Source organism: Schistocerca serialis, chromosome 1 (genome assembly GCF_023864345.2).
Source record: "Schistocerca serialis cubense isolate TAMUIC-IGC-003099 chromosome 1, iqSchSeri2.2, whole genome shotgun sequence".
NCBI lineage: Eukaryota > Metazoa > Arthropoda > Insecta > Orthoptera > Acrididae > Schistocerca > Schistocerca serialis.
In genome coordinates, this window is record NC_064638.1 from 324,377,470 (window position 1) to 324,397,905 (window position 20,436).

General features: G+C 43.6%; 1 protein-coding gene across 1 annotated transcript in view; it reads left to right on the forward strand.

Annotated features, from left to right (window-relative positions):
• LOC126470626 (vasopressin V2 receptor-like) overlaps positions 1 to 20,436 on the forward strand; it is a 198,795-nt gene that overhangs the window by 102,479 nt on the left and 75,880 nt on the right. Inside the window, exon 3 of the mRNA XM_050098635.1 lies at positions 20,085 to 20,285. Within this exon, the coding sequence (XP_049954592.1) occupies positions 20,085 to 20,285 (201 nt within the window). The remainder of the gene's footprint in view (positions 1 to 20,084; positions 20,286 to 20,436) is intronic.

A 20,436-nucleotide genomic window follows, 5' to 3' on the forward strand; every position in this document is an offset into this window, starting at 1 on the left:
CAGTCGCACTATCCTCTGTGCCCTCGGTGGCTCGGATGGAAGCCGGCACGGTAGCTCATCGTTTTCGGTCAGAGGGATAGCTGCCACCTGCAATAAAAAACTGAGTGCTGTCGCCATCAGATGATTGTCGCAAAGACTTTGGAACACCCTGTATGCAGCCAGAGGAGAGAACAGTGCACGACAAGCGAAGCCACCTAGTGATAAAACAATTACTCTGTTTCGCAACAATCCCCTTGGAAATCGGAACTGCCAATAAAATTCGGTGGTTACGAAACTGCACTCAACAGCGATTTCACGCTGACGCTAGAAAGTAACTATTGATCTAGCTTTGCCTACAGAACACGAAAAACGAAAGTGATTACTACTTCCCCACATTTGATAAGATGCAAATTGCTCCACACTACGTTTGGGCACGCTGTCAACTGACAGAACAATTTCTTAAAATTTAAGGCAACTGTACAAAATAGCTGCATATTTAGGACATCTAGCCAGTCACCATTGTGATACATACTGACCAGCCTTCAACTCCATATTTGGGACTTGCTACGATTGTGTTCCTTCCTCCTGTACTATAGCTTCGGTGCTGCCTCTTGGTGGAACTTTCAGTATAATTACTAGCCGAGAAACCGGGTGTTTATTTACAGCTGTGCATCCACGCCCTTGCCCCACAGCTCTGACCTTGTCATTAATGTTTACGACGTCGTATCTCCTGAACTATTTATTGTACAACGTTATAATTTTATTGGAACATCCCGTGGATACGGTCTGCAAAACATGTTGTAAATGGAGTTAGTAGCAACAAAATAATAAATTGTTTATGTTACGTCTCCTGACCTATGTGTCATACAACGATATAATATTGTAGCTATATGCAGCATTATATGTGGAACCGGTCACAAAAAAATTATGACGAAGAAAGTTAGTAAAAAAAGGTAATTAATTTAAACGTCATGCATGATGTGGCATTTTTTCACGGTTCTCATTGTTTGTGACTTCATATCATCATATCTCCTGAACTACGTGTATTACAATGATATAATTTTGCACTTACATTCAGTGGTATACTGTCTGCAAAATGTGTCGTGCATGCAGTTAATAGTAAAGAATTAATAAATTACAACGCCATGCCTCATGCGGTACTTATACTGCATAAACAGCGGAAAAGTGGTAAGTGATGAATATTTTTCCTTTCATTATTTTGTAGGGATTGTCAGCGAGAAAAAAAATTTTGCTAAGATCATAAATTATGCAAGTCGTTAAGTACCCTCATTCTCAAACACTGGATGAATAAAGTCTGGGAATTCACGTGTCAAGGCGACGCTTCGTTTTCACCCCCCCCCCCCCCCCCTCCCACCCGTTTCATATGTAGCTGGTAGTTACTCCCAGAGTGACTGTCATCGATATTAAGGTATATGTGTACCGAGTTTGGCTGAAATAGGTCCAGTAGTCTGGGAGGAGATGTCGGGAAAAAGAAAAAAACACACGGACATACACACAATATGTACGGATTACTACTACTCCTCTGTCGTTTCAGCATTGTCTAAAATATGAATCAAACCAACTTATTATTAAAGAATACACTAATACAATTTACACACTTTTCACACTTTATTTTCGATTTATACTTAGTTACGGTATCACATTTACTGCTCACACTTCACTGTCTCTCGGATCCTCCCTTCGTCACTGATAAGAAGCTGACGTACAACCCGAAGAAGCGTCTTGTTTCATACTCCCCTACCAATGGGTAGCCCCTCTAGAGGCGAATGGTTCAAATGGCTCTGAGCACTATGGGACTTAACATCTGAGGTCATCAGTCCCCTAGCACTTAGAACTACTTAAACCTAACTAACCTAAGGACGTCACACACATCCATGCCCGAGGCAGGATTCGAACCTGCGACCGTAGCAGTCGCAGGGTTCCGGACGGAAGCCTAGAACCGCGCCTAGAACCGCTCGGCCACCGCGGCCGGCTCTAGAGGCGAATTCCAGAACATACCAAAAAGGCTTCGAACGGTCGACAATGTTCCAGAAGATTCCACAACATTCAAGAATGGTTCGGTATGCTCCACAATGATCTAGGATGTTCTGGGATGTTACCGAACATTCTGGAATGTTCCAGGCTATTCTCGAACATTCCAGAACATCCCGGATCATTGTGGAACTTTTCTGAATCTTCTGGAATGTTGTGGAATGCTCTCGAATACTTATATCTTCAAAACCATGCCCTTGAGGTAAAAACGGGAACCTTCTTCATGGATGGGGAATAGAGGGCTACCATACTATATAATTCCCTTGATCTTACTGGGACTCGTTTCTGAGTTTTATCGGCACGCACATTTGCTTTTGGAATACTTATTTATCTATTTATTCATGTATTTATTGAACCTTATAACATTAGGTTCATCAGGTGCTTTCTTACATCTAACCATGCAGTCTACACATTTTATATTACGTATATCACAGTATGCATATTATAGGTTACGTCCACACTGCCTTACAAAAAAAAGTGAAGCGCCCAGAAGACATGGTCTGACATCAAGAACTTCACACATGATCACACCATCAGCGGGTATGTAAATGGCTAGCGTTTCAATACTCTCTGGTTGGTAGAACGACCACCAGAGAGCATTACAGTTGTTCGTGTTATGTGTTGTTATCCAGCCTGGTAAGGTGTATAACGGGTGTAAACAGTGTTAAATGATGAGTGATCACCTCGAAGGACACGGAGATGCTGCATACTCGTGAAGACAGCGTTAACACCTTAAGACAGAGCTGGAAACTGGCCTCGTTGTGGGGCTTCACATCTCCGAATCGTCCAGTATCCAGATTTGTCGGGTATTGCGATGTAACAGTGGTCCAACGTTGACCCCGTATGGGAACACGAGGAAGACATACGTCTGACCACCACAAGTGCCCCTCCTTGCACACCACGCACGTTGTAACCCGTTCACATCCGAACCTGCCATCCGGGAACAAGAAATAGGCTCTCTGCAATATACTGTGATATTCCACACCAATGGTCGGAAAGTACATCAACCGGACTAGGAATTACAGTTCCAGGCATAGGCTACCGTTAACACCACAACACAATAGGCTACGTTTGTGGTGGAGCCGTGATTTGGAAGCATGAACTGTTGATTATGGTAACGCATTGTGTTCAGCGATTTTTGCACTACCCCGGAGGACCAAAGTCGGCTAATATGGTATAGACTTGGGGCTAGGTCCCATTCTTCCAATGCTTTGGAGTGGCACAGCGATTTATCCTGGACGTCATGGTGTGGGGAGTTATGACGTCAGATCACGGCTAACAGTAACTGAGGGTACTCTGATATCACAACTATACGTCACGGTCGTTCTGCGTCCTCATGCGTTACCTTTCACGCGACAGTATCGTGGTGCCATTTCGCAACAGGACAATGCCTGTCCACACATTGCACGGGTCTCCATGAACTCTCTGTGCGATGCTGAGGTACTCTCGTTGCCAGAAAGATCCCCAGATCTGCCACCGATATAACATCTGTGATACCAATTTGAACGTCAACGTCTCTGCCAAATCACTTCATGCATTTATGCTATGGTGCAATGTCTTACTTATACGTGTGCTCATAGAACCAAGTCCTTATAATGCTAGAGGAAACTATTGGGAGGGCATAAGAACACTACTGGCCATTAAAATTGCTATACCACGAAGATGACGTGCTACAGACGCGAAATTTAACCGACAGGAAGAAGATGCTGTGATACGCAGATGATTAGCTTTTCAGAGCAGTCAAACAAGGTTGGCGCCGGTGGCGACTCCTACAACGTGCTGATATGAGGAAAGTTTCCAACAGATTTCTCATACACAAACAGCAGTTGACCGCCGTAGCCTGGTGAAAAGTTGTTGCGATGTCTCATGTAAGGAGGAGAAATGCGTACCATCACGTTTCCGACTTTGATAAAGGACGGATTGTAGCCTATCGCGATTGCGGTTTATCGTTTCGCGACATTGCTGCTCGCGTTCGTCGAGATCCAATGACTATTAGCAGAATATGGAATCGGTGGGTTCAGGAGGGTAATACGGAACGCCGTGCTGGATCCCAACGGCCTCGTATTACTAGCAGTCGAGATGACAGGCATTTTATCCTCATGGCTGTAACGGATCGTGCAGTCACGTCTCGATCCCTGAGTCAACAGATGGGGACGTTTGCAAGACAACAACCATCTGCACGAACAGTTCGGCAACGTTTGCAGCAGCATGGACTATCAGCTCGGAGACCATGGCTGCGGTTACCCTTGACGCTGCATCACAGACAGGAGCGCCATCGATGGTGTACTCAACGACGAACCTGGGTGCACGAATGGCGAAACATCATTTTTTCTGATGAATCCAGGTTCTGTTTATAGCATCATGATGGTCGCATCCGTGTTTGCAGCTTCATGGACTATCACCTCGGAGGCCATGTATACGAAGACAGTAACTTGTTCTCGAAAGAACAGTTACTGCTGATGACCGTGCAGCTTTTCCCTGGAATAAATGATGACTAACTGAAAACCCCAGCTGCTGTCAAGTGTTGTTGATATACCTCGATGTGGACAGCTGAAAATGTGTGCCCTGACCGGGCCTCGAACGCGTGATCTCCTGCTTACATGGCAGACGCTCTATCCATTTGAGCCACCGAGGACACAGATGAATAGCACGACTGCAGGGACTTATCCCTTGCACGCTCCCCGTGACACTCACATTCCCAACTGTCCACGATTCTACATATGTATTGTACCTTATAGACATTTGCGCAACTACTCATTACTCGCGCACGCTTTGGCGATTCCCGTAGGAGTTTGGGTAACCTGTGCGCATTCGCACAGACGAAGGTCAATGGCTGGGTAGCCTTTAACTATATATACGAAGACAGTAACTTGTTCTCGAAAGAACAGTTACTGTTGATGACCGTGCAGCTTTTCCCTGGAATAAATGATGACTAACTGAAAACCTCAGCTGCTGACAGGTGTTGTTGATATACACACATTTTCAGCTGTCCACATCGAGGTATATCAACAACACCTGTCAGCAGCTGAGGTTTTCAGTTAGTCATCATTTATTCGGAGGCCATGGTTGCGGTTACCCTTGACGCTGCATCACAGACAGGTGCGCCTGCGATGGTGTTCTCAACGACGAACCTGGGTGCACGAATGGCAAAACGTCATTTTTTCGGATGAATCCAGGTTCTGTTTACAGCATCATGATAGTCGCATCCGTGTTTGGTGACATCGCGGTGCACCCACATTGGAAGCGTGTATTCGTCCTCGCCATACTGGCGTGTCACCCGGCGTGATGGTATGGGGTGCCATTGGTTACACGTCTCGGTCACCTCGTGTTCACATTGACGGCACTTTGATCAGTGGACGTTACATTTCAGATGTGTTACGACCTGCGGCTCTACCCTTCATTCAAGTCCTGCGGAACCCTATATTTCAGCAGGATAACGCACGACCGCATGTTGCAGGTCCTGTACGGGCCTTTCTGGATACAGAAAATGTTCGACTGCTGCCCTGGCCAGCACATTCTCTAGATTTCTCGCCAAGCAACTGGCTCGTCACATACGCCAGTCACTACTCTTGACGAACTGTGGTATCGTGTTGAAGCTGCATGGGCAGCTGTAGCTGTACAAGCCATCCAAGCTCTGTTTGACTCAATGCCCAGGCGTGTCAAGGCCGTTATTACGGCCAGAGGTGGTTGTTCTGGGTACTGATTTCTCAGGATCTGTGCACCCAAACTGCGTGGAAATGTAATCACATGTCAATTCTAGTATAATATATTTATCCAATAAATCCCCGTTTATCATCTGTATTTCTTCTTGGTGTAGTAATTTTAATGGCCAGTAGTGTAGATTTGGTTCTGTGTCAGGAGGCACTCCTGTGCCAGTTGCCAGTTTCTCTCCGAAGGATGGTAGTGATCTGTTACCGCCGTTGTGCGCAGTGAAAGAAGATTTAGAATTATTTATTTATTTCCATAAAAATACAGGTAGTGTCTTGACTCGTGGTTGGCATTGTATGTCAATGCCCGCTGAGGAATCGCGTCGTAAGCGGCCTTCAGCCCGCTCACGGCAGCTGACACCGCAAACTTCGTTCCAGCCGGCTGCTGCACTGGCGGTTCGCCGCTTGCAAAAGCCCCGGCGCCGGCTGTAACGCGACGCCTCTGCTGTGTGTTGGATGAGCCGACTTGGACGTGCTCTGTCCCCTCCTGCCCACCACCCTTGTTCGTCACCCGTCGTACCGCGAATGCGGTTGCCGTGTAGCCGTGAAGTTCGACGATATTGGCCTACCGTCCAGATAGACGCTATTCAGTCCGTCGGAATATCTGGAACGCTGGTATCCTGATCCTAGTGGGACGGAAAGACCTCCAAAGCTCTCGCATCTGCGACAGAGGTGTTGAACTCTGTCACTGGTGATTGTTGCGAGGCAGTCATCTCTCCCACCAGTGGCTGCTGTTGTCCGTAGCGTGCAGAAAATCAATAACAGGCTTGCGCCCGATTCACTTCGCTGCAATCAGGGAGTCGAGAGTGAACGTCACGTACGCCATCGATCCGTCTGACCGACTGCCCTACGAGCTAAGCTGCTGCGGTATTTATAGAGCGAAGCAGTGGCTAATGTTTACCCGACGTCATTCGTCATGACCTCATAGGGCTCGCTATTTCGAAGGTATCAGGGGTTCTTCTTCTGCCATGCTTACTTAATGAGTTTGTTATAGCAAGGAAGTGGTTCGTAAAAGCTCTTTGTGCCGTTTGTTGCATTCGCCTTAGCCTTTCCTTCGTCACACGAAGAAGGTGACGTGACCTGTTTGGCTGCTTTGACCCCCTCCCTACATTCTATTGAAGTCTTCTGTCTGGCTCGCCAAAAACGCCGACGTTGTGTTTTGCTCTGACCCTGTCTCGGTGGCGAAATGTTTTCATTGCGGCCGCCTCGTGCCGACACTGTCGTAATGCACTGAGATAGCTTCACTTTGGAACTTTGAAAATTTTACCTGTTTTACTGCCCTACACAAGGTTGGTAAGCCACAGGAAATATGACTCGATTATTTAATCACTAAAACAACATCGCAAACCCTCTCAGCCACTGAAGTTTCGTTTACGCCTCCTCTTCTGGAAACTCCAGTTTTTTTTGTCCAGTTTTAGAAATTACAATGTTTTTGTTGTTGTGGTCTTCAATCCAGAGACTGGTTTGGTGCAGCTCTCCATGCTACTCTATTCTCTGCAAGCTTCTTCATCTCCCAGTACCTACTGCAGCCTACATCCTTCTGAATCTGCTTAGTGTATTCATCTCTTGGTCTCCCTCTACGATTTTTACCCTCCACGCTGCCCTCCAATACTAAATTGGTCATCCCTTGATGCCTCAGAACATGTCCTACCAACTGATCCCTCCTTCTTGTCAATTTGTGCCACAAACTCCTCCACAATTCTATTCAATACCTCCTCATTAGTTGTGTGATCTACCCATCAAATCTTCAGAATTCTTCTGTAGCACCACATTTCGAGAGCTTCTATTCTCTTCTTGTCTTAACTATTTATCGTCCACGTTTCACTTCCATTCATGGCTACACTCCATACAAATACTTTCAGAAATGACTTCCTGCCACTTAAATCTATACTCGAAGTTAACAATTTTCTCTTCTTCAGAAATGCTTTTCTTTTGCCATTGCCAGTCTACACTTTATAGCCACTCTACTTCGACCATCACCAGTTATTTTGCTCCCCAAATAGCAAAACTCCTTTACTACTTAAGTGTCTCATTTCCTAATATAATACCCTCAGCATCACCCGACTTAATTCGACTACATTCCATTATCCTCGTTTTGCTTTTGTTGATGTTCTTCTTATATCCTCCTTTCAAGACACTGTCCATTCCGTTCAGCTGCTCTTCCAAGTCCTTTGCTGTCTCTGACAGAATTACAATGTCATCGGTGAACCTCAAAGTTTTTATTTCTTCAGTAGCGCAATTAAAAATTAAAAACACACAGTTTACATTCTTTCATAATAAGTACAATAACAAATACAGATTAACTGAAACTGGATTTAAACTATGGACGCTAACCACAATGGACATGACAAAAAGGACTGGAAGAGGGGGAGAAAGAGGGACGTGATTACATACACTTAATGAAGATAAGAGAAAAGATAGTGGCGTAAGTCAAAGACAGAGAGAGAGAGAGAGGCAAAACTGTAAGAAGATTGGAGCATTGGTTTCACTATTCGCCGGAGGGAAACATTGGTAATACACTTTAATTCGTAGGAAAATGTTACGAGAGTGATAGGAGGAAGTGATTTAGCTTTTTGTTAATAGCAGCAGGGCATTGAATTCTGAACAGAGTGCAGGGTAGCTTGTTCCAGAGGCACACGGGCAAAAGAGAAGGAGTTAGAGAATGTTGTTGTTTTATGAACAGTAACAGTAGGATACTAGATAAGTGAAACCTTATGTTTCTGTTATGATGAGATAGGAATTTAATCTCTGGTGGGAGAAAGTGGGATGAATGGGAACCAGAGAAGACACGCTACTGGCCATTAAAATTGCTATACCAAGAAGAAATGCAGATGATAAACGGGTATTCATTGGACATATATATTATCCTAGAACTGTCATGTGATTACATTTTCACGCGATTTGGGTGCATAGATCCTGAGAAATCAGTACCCAGGACAACCACCTCTGGCAGTAATAACGGCCTTGATACGCCTGGGCATTGAGTCGAACAGAGCTAGGATGGCGTGTATAGGTACAGCTGCTCATGCAGCTTCAACACGATACCACAGTTCATCAAGAGTAGTGACTGGCGTATTGTGACAAGCCAGTTGCTCGGCCACCATTGACCAGAAGTTTTCAGTTGGTGAGAGATATGGAGAATGTGCTGCCCAGGGCAGCAGTCGAACATTTTCTGTATACAGAAAGGCCCGTACAGGACCTGCAACATGCGTTCAAGCATTATCCTGCTGAAATGTAGGGTTCCATCACCCCGGGTGATACGCCAGTATGGCGAGGACGAATACATGCTTCCAATGTGCGTTCACTGCGATGTCGACAAACACGGATGGGACCATCATGTTGCTGTAAACAGAACCTGGATTCATCAGAAAAAATGATGTTTCGCCATTCGTGCACCCAGGTTCGTCGTTGAGTACACCATCACAGGCGCTCCTGTCTGTGATGCAGCGTCAAGGGTAACCGCAGCCATGGTCTCCGAGCTGATAGTCCATGCTGCTGCAAACGTTGCGGAACTGTTCGTGCAGATGGTTGTTGTCTTGCAAACGTCCCCATTTGTTGACTCAGGGATCGAGACGTGGCTGCACGATCCGTTACAGCCATGCGAATAAGATGCCTGTCATCTCGACTGTTAGTGATACGAGGCCTTTGGGATCCAGCACAGCGTTTCTTATTACCCTCCTGAACCCATCGATTCCATATTCTGCTAACAGTCATTGGATCTCGACCAACGCGAGCAGCAATGTCGCGACACGATAAACCGCAATCGCGATGGGCTTCAATCCGACCTTTATCAAAGTCGGAAACGTGATGGTACGCATTTCTCCTCCTTACACGAGGCATCACAACAACGTTTCACCATGCAACGGCGGTCAACTGCTGTTTGTGTATGAGAAAGCGGTTGGAAACTGTCCTCATGTCAGCACGTTGTAGGTGTCGCCACCGGCGCCAGCCTTGTGTGAATACTCTAGAAAGTTAATCATTTGCATATCACAGCATCTTCTTCCTGTCGGTTAAATTCCGCGTCTGTAGCACGTCATCTTCGTGGTGTAGCAATTTTAATGGTCAGTAGTATACTTCACGCTTTTTGTACAGATAAATTTCTCTGAGGTCACGGTAAACCCTCTGCCGACTTAAGCAAGCCCAGATGGCTATTTAAAGAGAGGTAGGTGAACACTGGAATCCTATCCCAAGAGCAAAACTGTCTCAGCTTAGGAAAATCTACCTTAAATGCTCGTAGGTACAAAGAAAAAAGGATGCCTGTGGTGGGGCGCGTTCTGTGCTAAAAAGCCATAGGAACCTTTGCCATTCGTTTCCAAAACAGTACGTATCTTCTACAAACTACAAAAATCTCTCACATCTTCCTTGTCCGGTATGTGTTCTATATGTTTTCGTTACCTATCGCTGATCGCTCCCTTAGAATCTGTGACGACGGCGTTGTTGTATTAAATAAGTGTTATTAAAGGCAGTAGTCGCAACAATCGTTGAAGCTCAGGTTATGCGAACTTTTCAGACTGACTACACAGCGCTGTGTCCTAGTAGTTCGCGTTGTTCATACACGACCTGCTTATTACGTGTGCTTATCTCCCCCTATCACCAACAGCCGCTGATAGTGATGTCCTCACGACCACTGTAATATGTAGTATAGCGGAATGGGAATCCAACTTTTCACAGTCCAACGATGCGACCTCTCTAAATACGTGCTCCGGACAAAATTGCTGTCCATCTTATCTCCGAGACACATTTCACTCAGCAGCGATTTCGTCGACACTATAGCAGGTCAATAATCATTGTTTTCTCCTTCTTAAGCTTACTGCCATTAAGTAAAGAGAATTTTACACCAGACGCATTTCACTTTTATTTACAAAACATCTTCTGCGATCATTGGTGTTTCTAGCTTTTGGTAACATATTCTGCAAACCACTGCTTCTTCCCTTTGTGCTAACGGAAGCTGATGACGAAAGAGACTTCGTTACACATATACACTTGACAGTTTTTGCTTTATGCACTTTCCATTACACTGTTTTGGCGTTGTTAACACTTCACCTCACCTCTGGTAATAGAAATGCTGTTATACGTGTTCTCACTCAGCACCGTGTTACTCAGGAAGAGTAACCTAAGAGTTAGTGTCTCTTGAGACGCTAGTTAATTGTCTCCTGAATATGGCCCAATAAGCCAAAAACTAGTTTGTTGTAGTTGTTGTGGTCTTCAGTCCAGAGACTGGTTTGATGCAGCTCTCCATGATACTCTATCCTGTGCAAGCTTCTTCATCTCCCAGTACCTACTGCAACATACTTCCTTCTGAACCTGTTTAGTGTATTCATCTCTTGGTCTCCCTCTACGATTTTTACCCTCCACGCTGCCCTCCAATATTAAATTGGTGATCCCTTGATGCCTCGGAATATGCCCTACTAACCGATCCCTTCTTCTAGTCAATTTGTGCCACAAATTTCTCTTCTCTCCAGTTCTGTTCAATACCTCCTCATTAGTTATGTGATCTATCCATCTAATCTTCAGCATTCTTCTGTAGCACAACATCTCGAAAGCTTCTATTCTCTTCTTGTCTAAACCATTTATCGTCCACGTTTCACTTCCATACACTCCATACAAATACTTTCAGGAACGACTTCCTGACACTTAAATCTATACTCGATGTTAACAAATTTCTCTTCTTCAGAAACGCTTTCCTTGCCATTGCCAGTCTATATTTTATATCCTCTCTACTTCGACCATCGTCAGTTATTTTGCTCCCCAAATAGCAAAAATCATTGACTACTTTAAGCGTCTCATTTCCTAATCTAATTCCCGCAGCATCACCCGATTTAATTCGACTACAATCCATTATCCTCGTTTTGCTTTTGTTGATGTTCATATTATATGCTCCTTTCAAGAAACTGTCCATTCCGTTCAGCTGCTCTTCCAGGTCCTTTGCTGTCTCTGACAGATGTACAATGTTATCGGCGAACCTCAGAGTTTTTATTTCTTCTCCATGGATTTTAATTCCTACTCCGAATTTTTCTTTTGTTTCCTTTACTGCTTGCTCAATATACAGACTGAATTGTCTAAGGCTTTCTCTAAGTCTACAAATGCTATAAACGTAGCTTTGCCTTTCCTTAGTCTATTTTGTAAGATAAGTCGTAGGGTCCGTATTGCCTTACGTGTTCCAACATTTCTACAGAATCCAAATTGATCTTCCCCGAGGTCGGGTTCTACCAGTTTTCCATTAGTCTGTAAAGAGTTCATGTTAGTATTTTGCAGCCGTGACTTGTTAAACTGATTGTACGGTAATTTTCACATCTGTCAACACCTGCTTTCTTTGGGATTGGAATTATTATATTCTTCTTGAAGTCTTAGGGTATTTCGCCTGTCTCACACAACTTGCTCACCAGATGGTAGAGTTTTGTCAGGACTGGCTCTCCCAAGGCTGTCAGTAGTTCTAATGGAATGTTGTCTACTCCCGGGGCGTCTGCTATTATGGCACAAAAATTACCAGTGCCGCAATATCAGGTCTGAATGAGAGTCATTAAGTGCTGTAACACTTTTGCAGATCTGATAAGAAACTATGTGGTACCAAATATGGGTATTTTCGTGCTGCTGTTGTGGCTGTTTGAACGGCGCACCAGATGGAAGTTTCCACCACACTCCATGAAAATTGCATCGGCAAGCGATGCGTGATATTTTACGCTACTCTTGATGGAGAGTGGATACAGCAGGCCGAGCATTAGAGCTGTTTTCTTCGGACGCATTCTCACAAGAGGGTCACATTGCGAATGGATTTTTGTATTTCTTTTATTTTTTCGTTTATGGTACTTGAAGTTCAGAACTCAAAACTCAGGAAAAACAGTTAGATGAAATTCTCAAAAAATTTATAAAATCGTCTTTGAAGTTTTCCAACCTTCTTTAATATGCTAAATCAAAATCGTTTCTTCACAACAGGTTGTGTGGCTGCTCGGCAAAGCGTGTGTGGCACAGGTTTGATTACTAGCCCTGGCAAAATTTTAAACAAAAGTACATACTCCACGAACATTTCTCTGAAGCACTAAATACATAAAAATGAAAAAATAGTATAATTTTTAATTATTTCTTTATTTTAAACAATCTTTTATCTAATATTAGAGATTAAGATCATTTAGTTGCAATGAAAACTGTATTTTTGTGTCCAATATGTAAGTGCAATTAAGAAGCCGTGCATTTTTCATAAGAATAGAAATTATATACCTGTTAATTAGCATATTTGTTAAATTTTATATTTAAATCATGTAGGTATTCGAAATGAACGGTAAAAAAACTGATAAATGACGGAAACGAAAGGCGAACCAGCGATTACCAGTCTCCAGCGCCACTGATTTTTTTCCATCTTCATGTATTTTAAACTTAATGGAATTGCAATTAGGACAGGCACGTCCTTTTACAAATTTATGTCAGCAGGAAATCAAACCTAAAACCCCTACAAGGCAGGTGAACATTCTACCACACAGCCTATCTTTCTCTTTCCGAAGTTGTCGCTGGGGTGAATAAACCTTAATGTTTGGTAAGAACGTGATTCTTTTCACATCTATCGTTTCGAGCTTTCAGTGTCCAGCTGCTACCAAATAGAACTATGGCCCAGGTGAGGCTTGAACTGACAATGCTGCCACTGCTCACGGTTACTTCCCTGTAAGTACCGTGCGCTAACAAACTGCGCCACTTTTTTTTATCTTTCTTTAACCTTTTATGTAACCAAACTATTATTTTGCTGTAATATAAAGCGTTTCATTTATAGTTTTTTCTGGTTTATAAACTTTTTAATTTCCTTTTCTGCATTTTAAAAAAAATTTGTTTTATGTTATTTTTTATTGTTTTCTCTGTTTTCTCGTTCATACTTGAGTATGAATAATTTTAAGTTATTGAGCGTGTAAAAAGTAACTGCTCTTCATAAATATGAATTTGTTCTTCTTGTGTTATGATGTTCCGTCCTTTAAGAGAAAGCTGTAACTCCTTGTCGAAAAAAGTAAAGGAATGAAAGTTGATGAAAAAACAATTTATGTAAATAAAATACCTTCTTTCTGGCGTTACTTCTTATTGAAATAAAATAAATTCTTTGGCAAAGAAATAAAATCCAACACTCGCTGGCCTCCCGAAGAAATAAATACGAATAAAATCAGATTTTGCCACTGTTCTGTCAGTATAGCCACTGCTCCAGGGTTTGTCTATTCGAAGTTCTGTAAGTGCTCCGTTTCCGACCATCACTGTTCGTCGGCTTCCCGATATTTGTTTTCTGAACAGAACAGTGTACAGAAGGCTTTGGCAAAGTGGCCTTTACTGTCGGAGACTTGCAGTGTGTGTACCTCTGTTGCGTCTTCACGGAAGGAAACTTCTAGAATGGAGTCGTCAACATTTCACCTGGACGGTCGAATAGTGGGCCAATGTTCTTTTCACAGAAGAGTCCATACTTGGTCTGCAGAATGATTCTCGACGGATTCGCTTCTGGAGGGAACATGGAACACGATTTCAGAGACCGATCGAGGAGGATCCCTATTGGTGTGGTCAGGGATTACGCCCTTCATGAAAGTGTACAGGTGTATCGGTAAGGTTTCACTGCCGTGACGAGATCTTGGGACGTCTTGTGTGGTTGTTGCGAGGTACTGCGGGCGCAGACTTTGTATTGATGGGCAATAATGCTCGACCTCATTGAGCACGGGATGTTGATGTTTTCTTGGAAACGGAAGATACTGCATGGATGCGCTGCATGGTCACTCTTCCGATTTGAGTCCCAAAGAACATGTCTAGGATACACTACGGAGATAGGTTGTATCACGTGAGCATCCACCAATCACTTCTTAAGACTTGCGAGCAGCTCTCCAGGAAGAATGGGCGTCATCCCCTCAACATGTGGTCGATGACATCATTCACTGCATGTCCCGTCGTTGTCAGGCCTGTGTTGCTGCCAGAGGTAGTCACACCCCATACTGAGCACATTAACCAGTCGCCGTAACGTGTGCGCAAATCCGTTAAGCTGGAAAAAAAAACGAAAAACATGTTTGTCTACCGGTATGCATGTTGCAGTTGCTTGCGTTCTTCTTTACCTTGTGTCTACTTTACTATCACTTGTTTATACTCTTTTGTGGCAAAAAAAAGCAAACTTGTAAAATTTCCGTTTGTTGCTTTAATTTTGTACACCAGTGCATCGACTTCAAAGACGATTTTCCCAAGAATTTTTGAAAGTGCATCGAACTGTTTCAGAGGACTAATATTTGAGGTCTGCACTAGATGTGCCACAGACATAAGGAACTCAATTGTCGTGTGGTGCCCTTGTCAGTGACCGAATTGGATGATGTGTAACAAGCCTACCAAGTTCGAACCATTTCAGTGGTTTCACTGGGTGCTACAATTTAAATGATGAAGAGTACAGGATCCTAATAATACAGGTACAACTGCATTCGCCCGAAGATACTCCGCCGTGACATAGTGTAAAGAAAACCGTTCCAGCAAGAGTCGAACAGCATATTACTTCCTTCCATCCATACGGATGATGTACTGTCGTTAGGGCCTGCTATATTGTAAAGCATCATGGGCAGTTTAAAAATAATAACAGGTTTCGCAAATATAACGCTAGGAATAAAACTAGCCTTAACTTAACACTAGTTCTGCACAGGAAAGAGCAAAGTATGAAGCCAGAAACTTGAGAACGTTAGCTATCTTGTGAACTAACGGTGCTGGCACATGCACATCCGCATCTGAACTCTGCGGATGGTAGTTCTCGCACTGCTACCCTTCGCAGTTCCATTTCAGAAAAGCGCGTGAGAAGAATGACGATGAACCTCCGTATGACCAGTATCTCTAATGCTTTGCGTTGCGGTCATTCCGTGAGTCGTACTCGTGTTGATGACTTCACATTTTTCATTATGCCAAATCAATTGCCATTTTTCCCACCATACCGGTGTCGTCTCTAAATCATTTTTCAGTTGGTTCTGATCATCTGATGACTTTACAAGACGGTAAATGACAGCAACATCTGACATAAATCTAAGAGGGCTACTCAGATTGTCTCCTACGTCGTTTATGTAGATCAGAAACATCACACGCCAGATATTACTTTTGTTCTACTCGATGACTTTCCGCCAACTAGCACGAACTGTGACTTATGAATCCAACGGCACAACAGAGGCGATATTACGCAAGCGCCAAATTTGATTAGAAGTCTCTTGTGAAGAACAGTGTGAAAAGCCTTCTGGAAATTTAAAAACAGGGAATCAGTTTGAAATACCCTGTGAACAGCACTCATTATTTCGTGAGAAAAGTGTTTTACAAAAACGATATTTTCTGAATCCATGCTGACCATATGTCAATAAATCGTTTTCTTCGAGATGATTCATGAGCTTCGAACGCAGTATATGTTCCAAAATCCTACTGGGTCTATAATTCAGCGGATTACCTTTATTCCCTTTATTCGGTATAGGTGAGACTAGCGCAACTTTTCAGTCTTGAGGTACGGATCTTGAACTGATCGAGTGGTTGTATACGATTGTTAAATACAGGCCTATTATATTGGGATGCTCTGGAAGGAACGTAATTGGTATACAATATCGATAAGAAATGTTGCTTTTTTGAGTGATCTAAGCTGCTCCGCTTCACCGAGGATATCTACTTATAACTCATGTTGGCATTTACTCTAGATTCGAATTCTGGAATATTTACTTCTTCTTTGGTGAAAGACTTTCTGAAAACAGTGTTTAGTAAATTTGCTTTGGTGGCACTGTCATAAATAACATTACCATTGTCATCGCACAGTAGAGTCATTGATTGTCCTGCCGCAGGTGTACTTTACATATGACCAGAATCTATCTGGGCCAGTTAGGTTTAGTAGTTCTGAGTCTAGTGGACTGATGACCTCAGATGTTAAGTCCCATTGTGCTTAGAGCCATTTGAACTGATGAGAACTACATTGGTCTTACAAGCTTTTTGTAAGCCACTTATTTCGTGAATGGATTACATTTACGGAATTACATTTCCTTAATATTCTTCCAATGAATTTTAGCCTCGCATCTGCTCTTCCTGCAGTTTTTAGGTTTCCGTACCTCAATCGATGAAAACAGAACCGTTATAGGATCGCTTAATTGTTCGTCCGCCTGTCTGTCTGACTGTTAGACAGTTAAAATTTCTTTTCTCATGAATGAGGATACGTATCAAGGTGACATTCATGTCATTTATTAAGGTCTAAGGTCCCTTGACAGCATAGAAAATTGGAGCTTCTAAGTCAATGCGATCAAACGATACGGTCATTCATATCACATATTTTGGTACTCGCAAACTGACTTATCAAACATATAGGGTACTTCCCGATGACCTGTAAGCATGAAATTTAGTAAGAAGCTAGGTTCCACGGTAGAAGCAAAGGAGAAAATCCGACAATTGTTATTTGTAATTATATCTCACTTAAAAAAATACTTTTGTCATCTGTTATCCAATTGTCTGTCCGTGCTTCTGTTGCGAGCCGTTTTTCTCAGGAATGGTTAGACGTATATCTTGCCTATATCGATAACCTGGGCCGGCCACAGTGGCCGAGCGGTTCTAGGTGCGTCAGTCTGGAACCGCGCGACGGCTGCGGTCGCAGGTTCGAATCCTGCCTCGGGCATGGATGTGTGTGATGTCCTTAGCTTAGTTAGGTTTAAGTAGTTCTAAGTTGCAGGGGACTGACGACCTCAGATGTTAAGTCCCATAGTGCTCAGAGCCTTTTGAATCTTTTTTTTATAACCTGCGATGGATGAAGCACCCGTATGAATAATTAAATTTGTGCGGAATGCTGGTTGCGCAAGTCCTGCTGGCACTTAACCGCATTTTTTTTCTTTATGTGACCATTCCACTTTAAGTCACACTGCATGGTTACGGTAGTTAATGTTTCCAGTGACTTGTCGCCAAAAGTAACATCAGTCAGTAGTGAATGATGTCGGCTATTCATGCACCTTACATTTGTTTACAATCAGTCTCCCTTCACCAATCATCGATCCTCAAATGAAAGTCATCTTGTGCTTGACAGTTCTTTCTACTCCTCAGATGTATGTACTGAGTGTATATTATTAAGGTGTAGCTACTCGCTGAGATCTAATGCTGGCTATAATTATCGTATGGAGGCGCAACTTGGTTGATACGCCGATACGTTCATTAAGAACAGATTTGCGCTAAAAAAAAAATTAGTCCCAATTTTCGCTACCAGGTGCAAACTTGGTGCTGTATAGCATCTCGTCGACGTCTCCGGCACTCACATCGAAGAGATTTTGTAAGCTGCGATTAATCATAAAATCAACATTATGCCCTTCTCACTTTTTTGGCCATTTGTGTGCTCGTCCTGTCCCTAATACATTACTTAATGAATCATTTCTATACGTCTTTCTTGCATTCACAACGCCATATTTTCACCTGGTGGCCAAAATTGGAACTAATTTGTTCCCAGAGTATATTGGTTCCTCATTAAAGCATTAGAATTTTCGCTGCCATACGATAATTACAACCTACACTGGATCTCTTTGAGTAGCTGCGCTTTAATTACAACCGACCGGTATGTGACTGTGTTACATGTACAAAATTTTGTGTTTGATTAAAATTTTTAAAAAAATCCAGGTATATAAATACTCAGATGTAGCCACGTTTTTACAGAGAAAATGTCTCTTTCGTGTAGATTTGCTAGAACGTTCGAAATCGTAGCAATTTTAATCGTAGCAAATGTAATGTATTGCGAATACATAGAAAGAAGGATCCTTTATTGTACGATTATGTGATAGCGGAACAAACACTGGTAGCAGTTACTTCTGTAAAATATCTGGGAGCATGCGTGCGCAACGATTTGAAGTGGAATGATCATACAAAATTAATTGTTGGTAAGGCGGGTGCCACGTTGAGATTCATTGGGAGAGTCCTTAGAAAATGTAGTCCATCAACAAAGGAGGTGGCTTACAAAACACTCGTTCGACCTATACTTGAGTATTGCTGATCAGTGTGGGATCCGTACCAGGTCGGGTTGACAGAGGAGAGAGAAGATCCAAAGAAGAGCGGCGCGTTTCGTCACAGGGTTATTTGGTAAGCGTGATAGCGTTACGGAGATGTTTAACAAACTCAAGTGGCAGAGTCTGCAAGAGAGGCGCTGTGCATCGCGGTGTAGCTTGCTGTACAGGTTTCGAGAGGGTGCGTATGTGGATGAGGTATCGAATATATTGCTTCCCCCTACTTATACCTCCCGAGGAGATCACGAATGTAAAATTAGAGAGATTCGAGCGCGCACGGAGGCTTTCCGGCAGTCGTTCTCCCCGTGAACCATACGCGACTGGAACAGAAAAGGGAGGCAATGACAGTGGCACGTAAAGTGCCCTCCACCACACACCGTTGGGTGGCTTGCGGAGTATGAATGTAGATGTAAATACAAATGTAGATGTAGAAATACTTTTTGAAGGCTATAAGGCATGCAAACTCGAAGGCACCCACTGTCATTCGAATTATCTTCCTGAAATATTCGCCAGTTTCTAATGTAGCGACTGCTGTTCGTATTGCCCCCAACAAAAATCAGTCGAGGCTGAATGTTCTACGCATTTGCACCCCAAACCAGCACAACTAGCGTCCGTCCTCTACACCGCTCAACAATGCAGGCTGGTAGACTGCGGTCACCAGAGTAGCATGCAGAAAGCAGCCATTGCTGTAAGACGGTGTGAAATAGAACTCATCCGAAATCACTGCGTTTTGTCTCGTGTCTCCATGCGCCAGCGGTGGAGTTAACCAGACCGTACCAGCATTACCAATGAGATACCGCTTCAGCGTGCAGCACACGACGTCGGACCGTCGGCGAAAACATGTGCACACCCGTTGCAGCGTTGAATTGGTATCGCGAGAGGACACGTTTGCATTTCGGCTCTCAAGCGATATCAGTAAAGTCTCGTCCTGGCATATGACTCATTTAAAAAGTCAAGCGAACTATTTTAACCCTAACAAATAGGGTAACCTTACCCGTAATGGATACAAAGGTAGTAAAGACGTACAGTTCTGATGGTTTAAAGCTGGACTGAATAACTTTCGTAAGATCTTCCGAACTATGTTTTTTTGAAAACGAATATATCAGTCTCTACTACCGCAGCGACAGGTCACACGAGTAACTTTCCTGTTGTTAATCTATTTCTGATTTACGGTCGCTAGATCACATTTGAAGCTAACTGCCGTCACCCACTAATTCGTGAGAAAAATATTAATTCATCTATTCTAGCTACATCGTGAAAAGCAGTTCAGAAAAAATCTACTGTTTTCTCTCCGTATGTAGATGTAGAAATGTGGTCCACGGAACGTGCAAAAGGCTAAACTGAATTGGCTCTACTTGTTGGTGTGTGGCAGGGCGGCGCGGTGCTGTGCAAGCTGGTGAAGTACGGGCAGCCGCTGGGGCCGTACCTGAGCTCGTTCGTGCTGGTGGTCACGGCGCTGGACCGCCACCAGGCTGTCTGCCGGCCGCTCACCTACTGCTCCTGGACGTACCAGCGCTCCAGAGCCATGATGCGTGTCGCCTGGGCCGCCGCGCTGCTCTGCTGCGTGCCGCAGGTGCGGCCACGTGCCATTCAGTAAACCGATGTATTTACACTACAGGCCATTAAAATTGCTACACCACGAAGATGACGTGCTATAGACGCGAAATTAACCGACAGGAAGAAGATGCTGAGATACGTAAATGATTAGCTTTTCAGAGCATTCA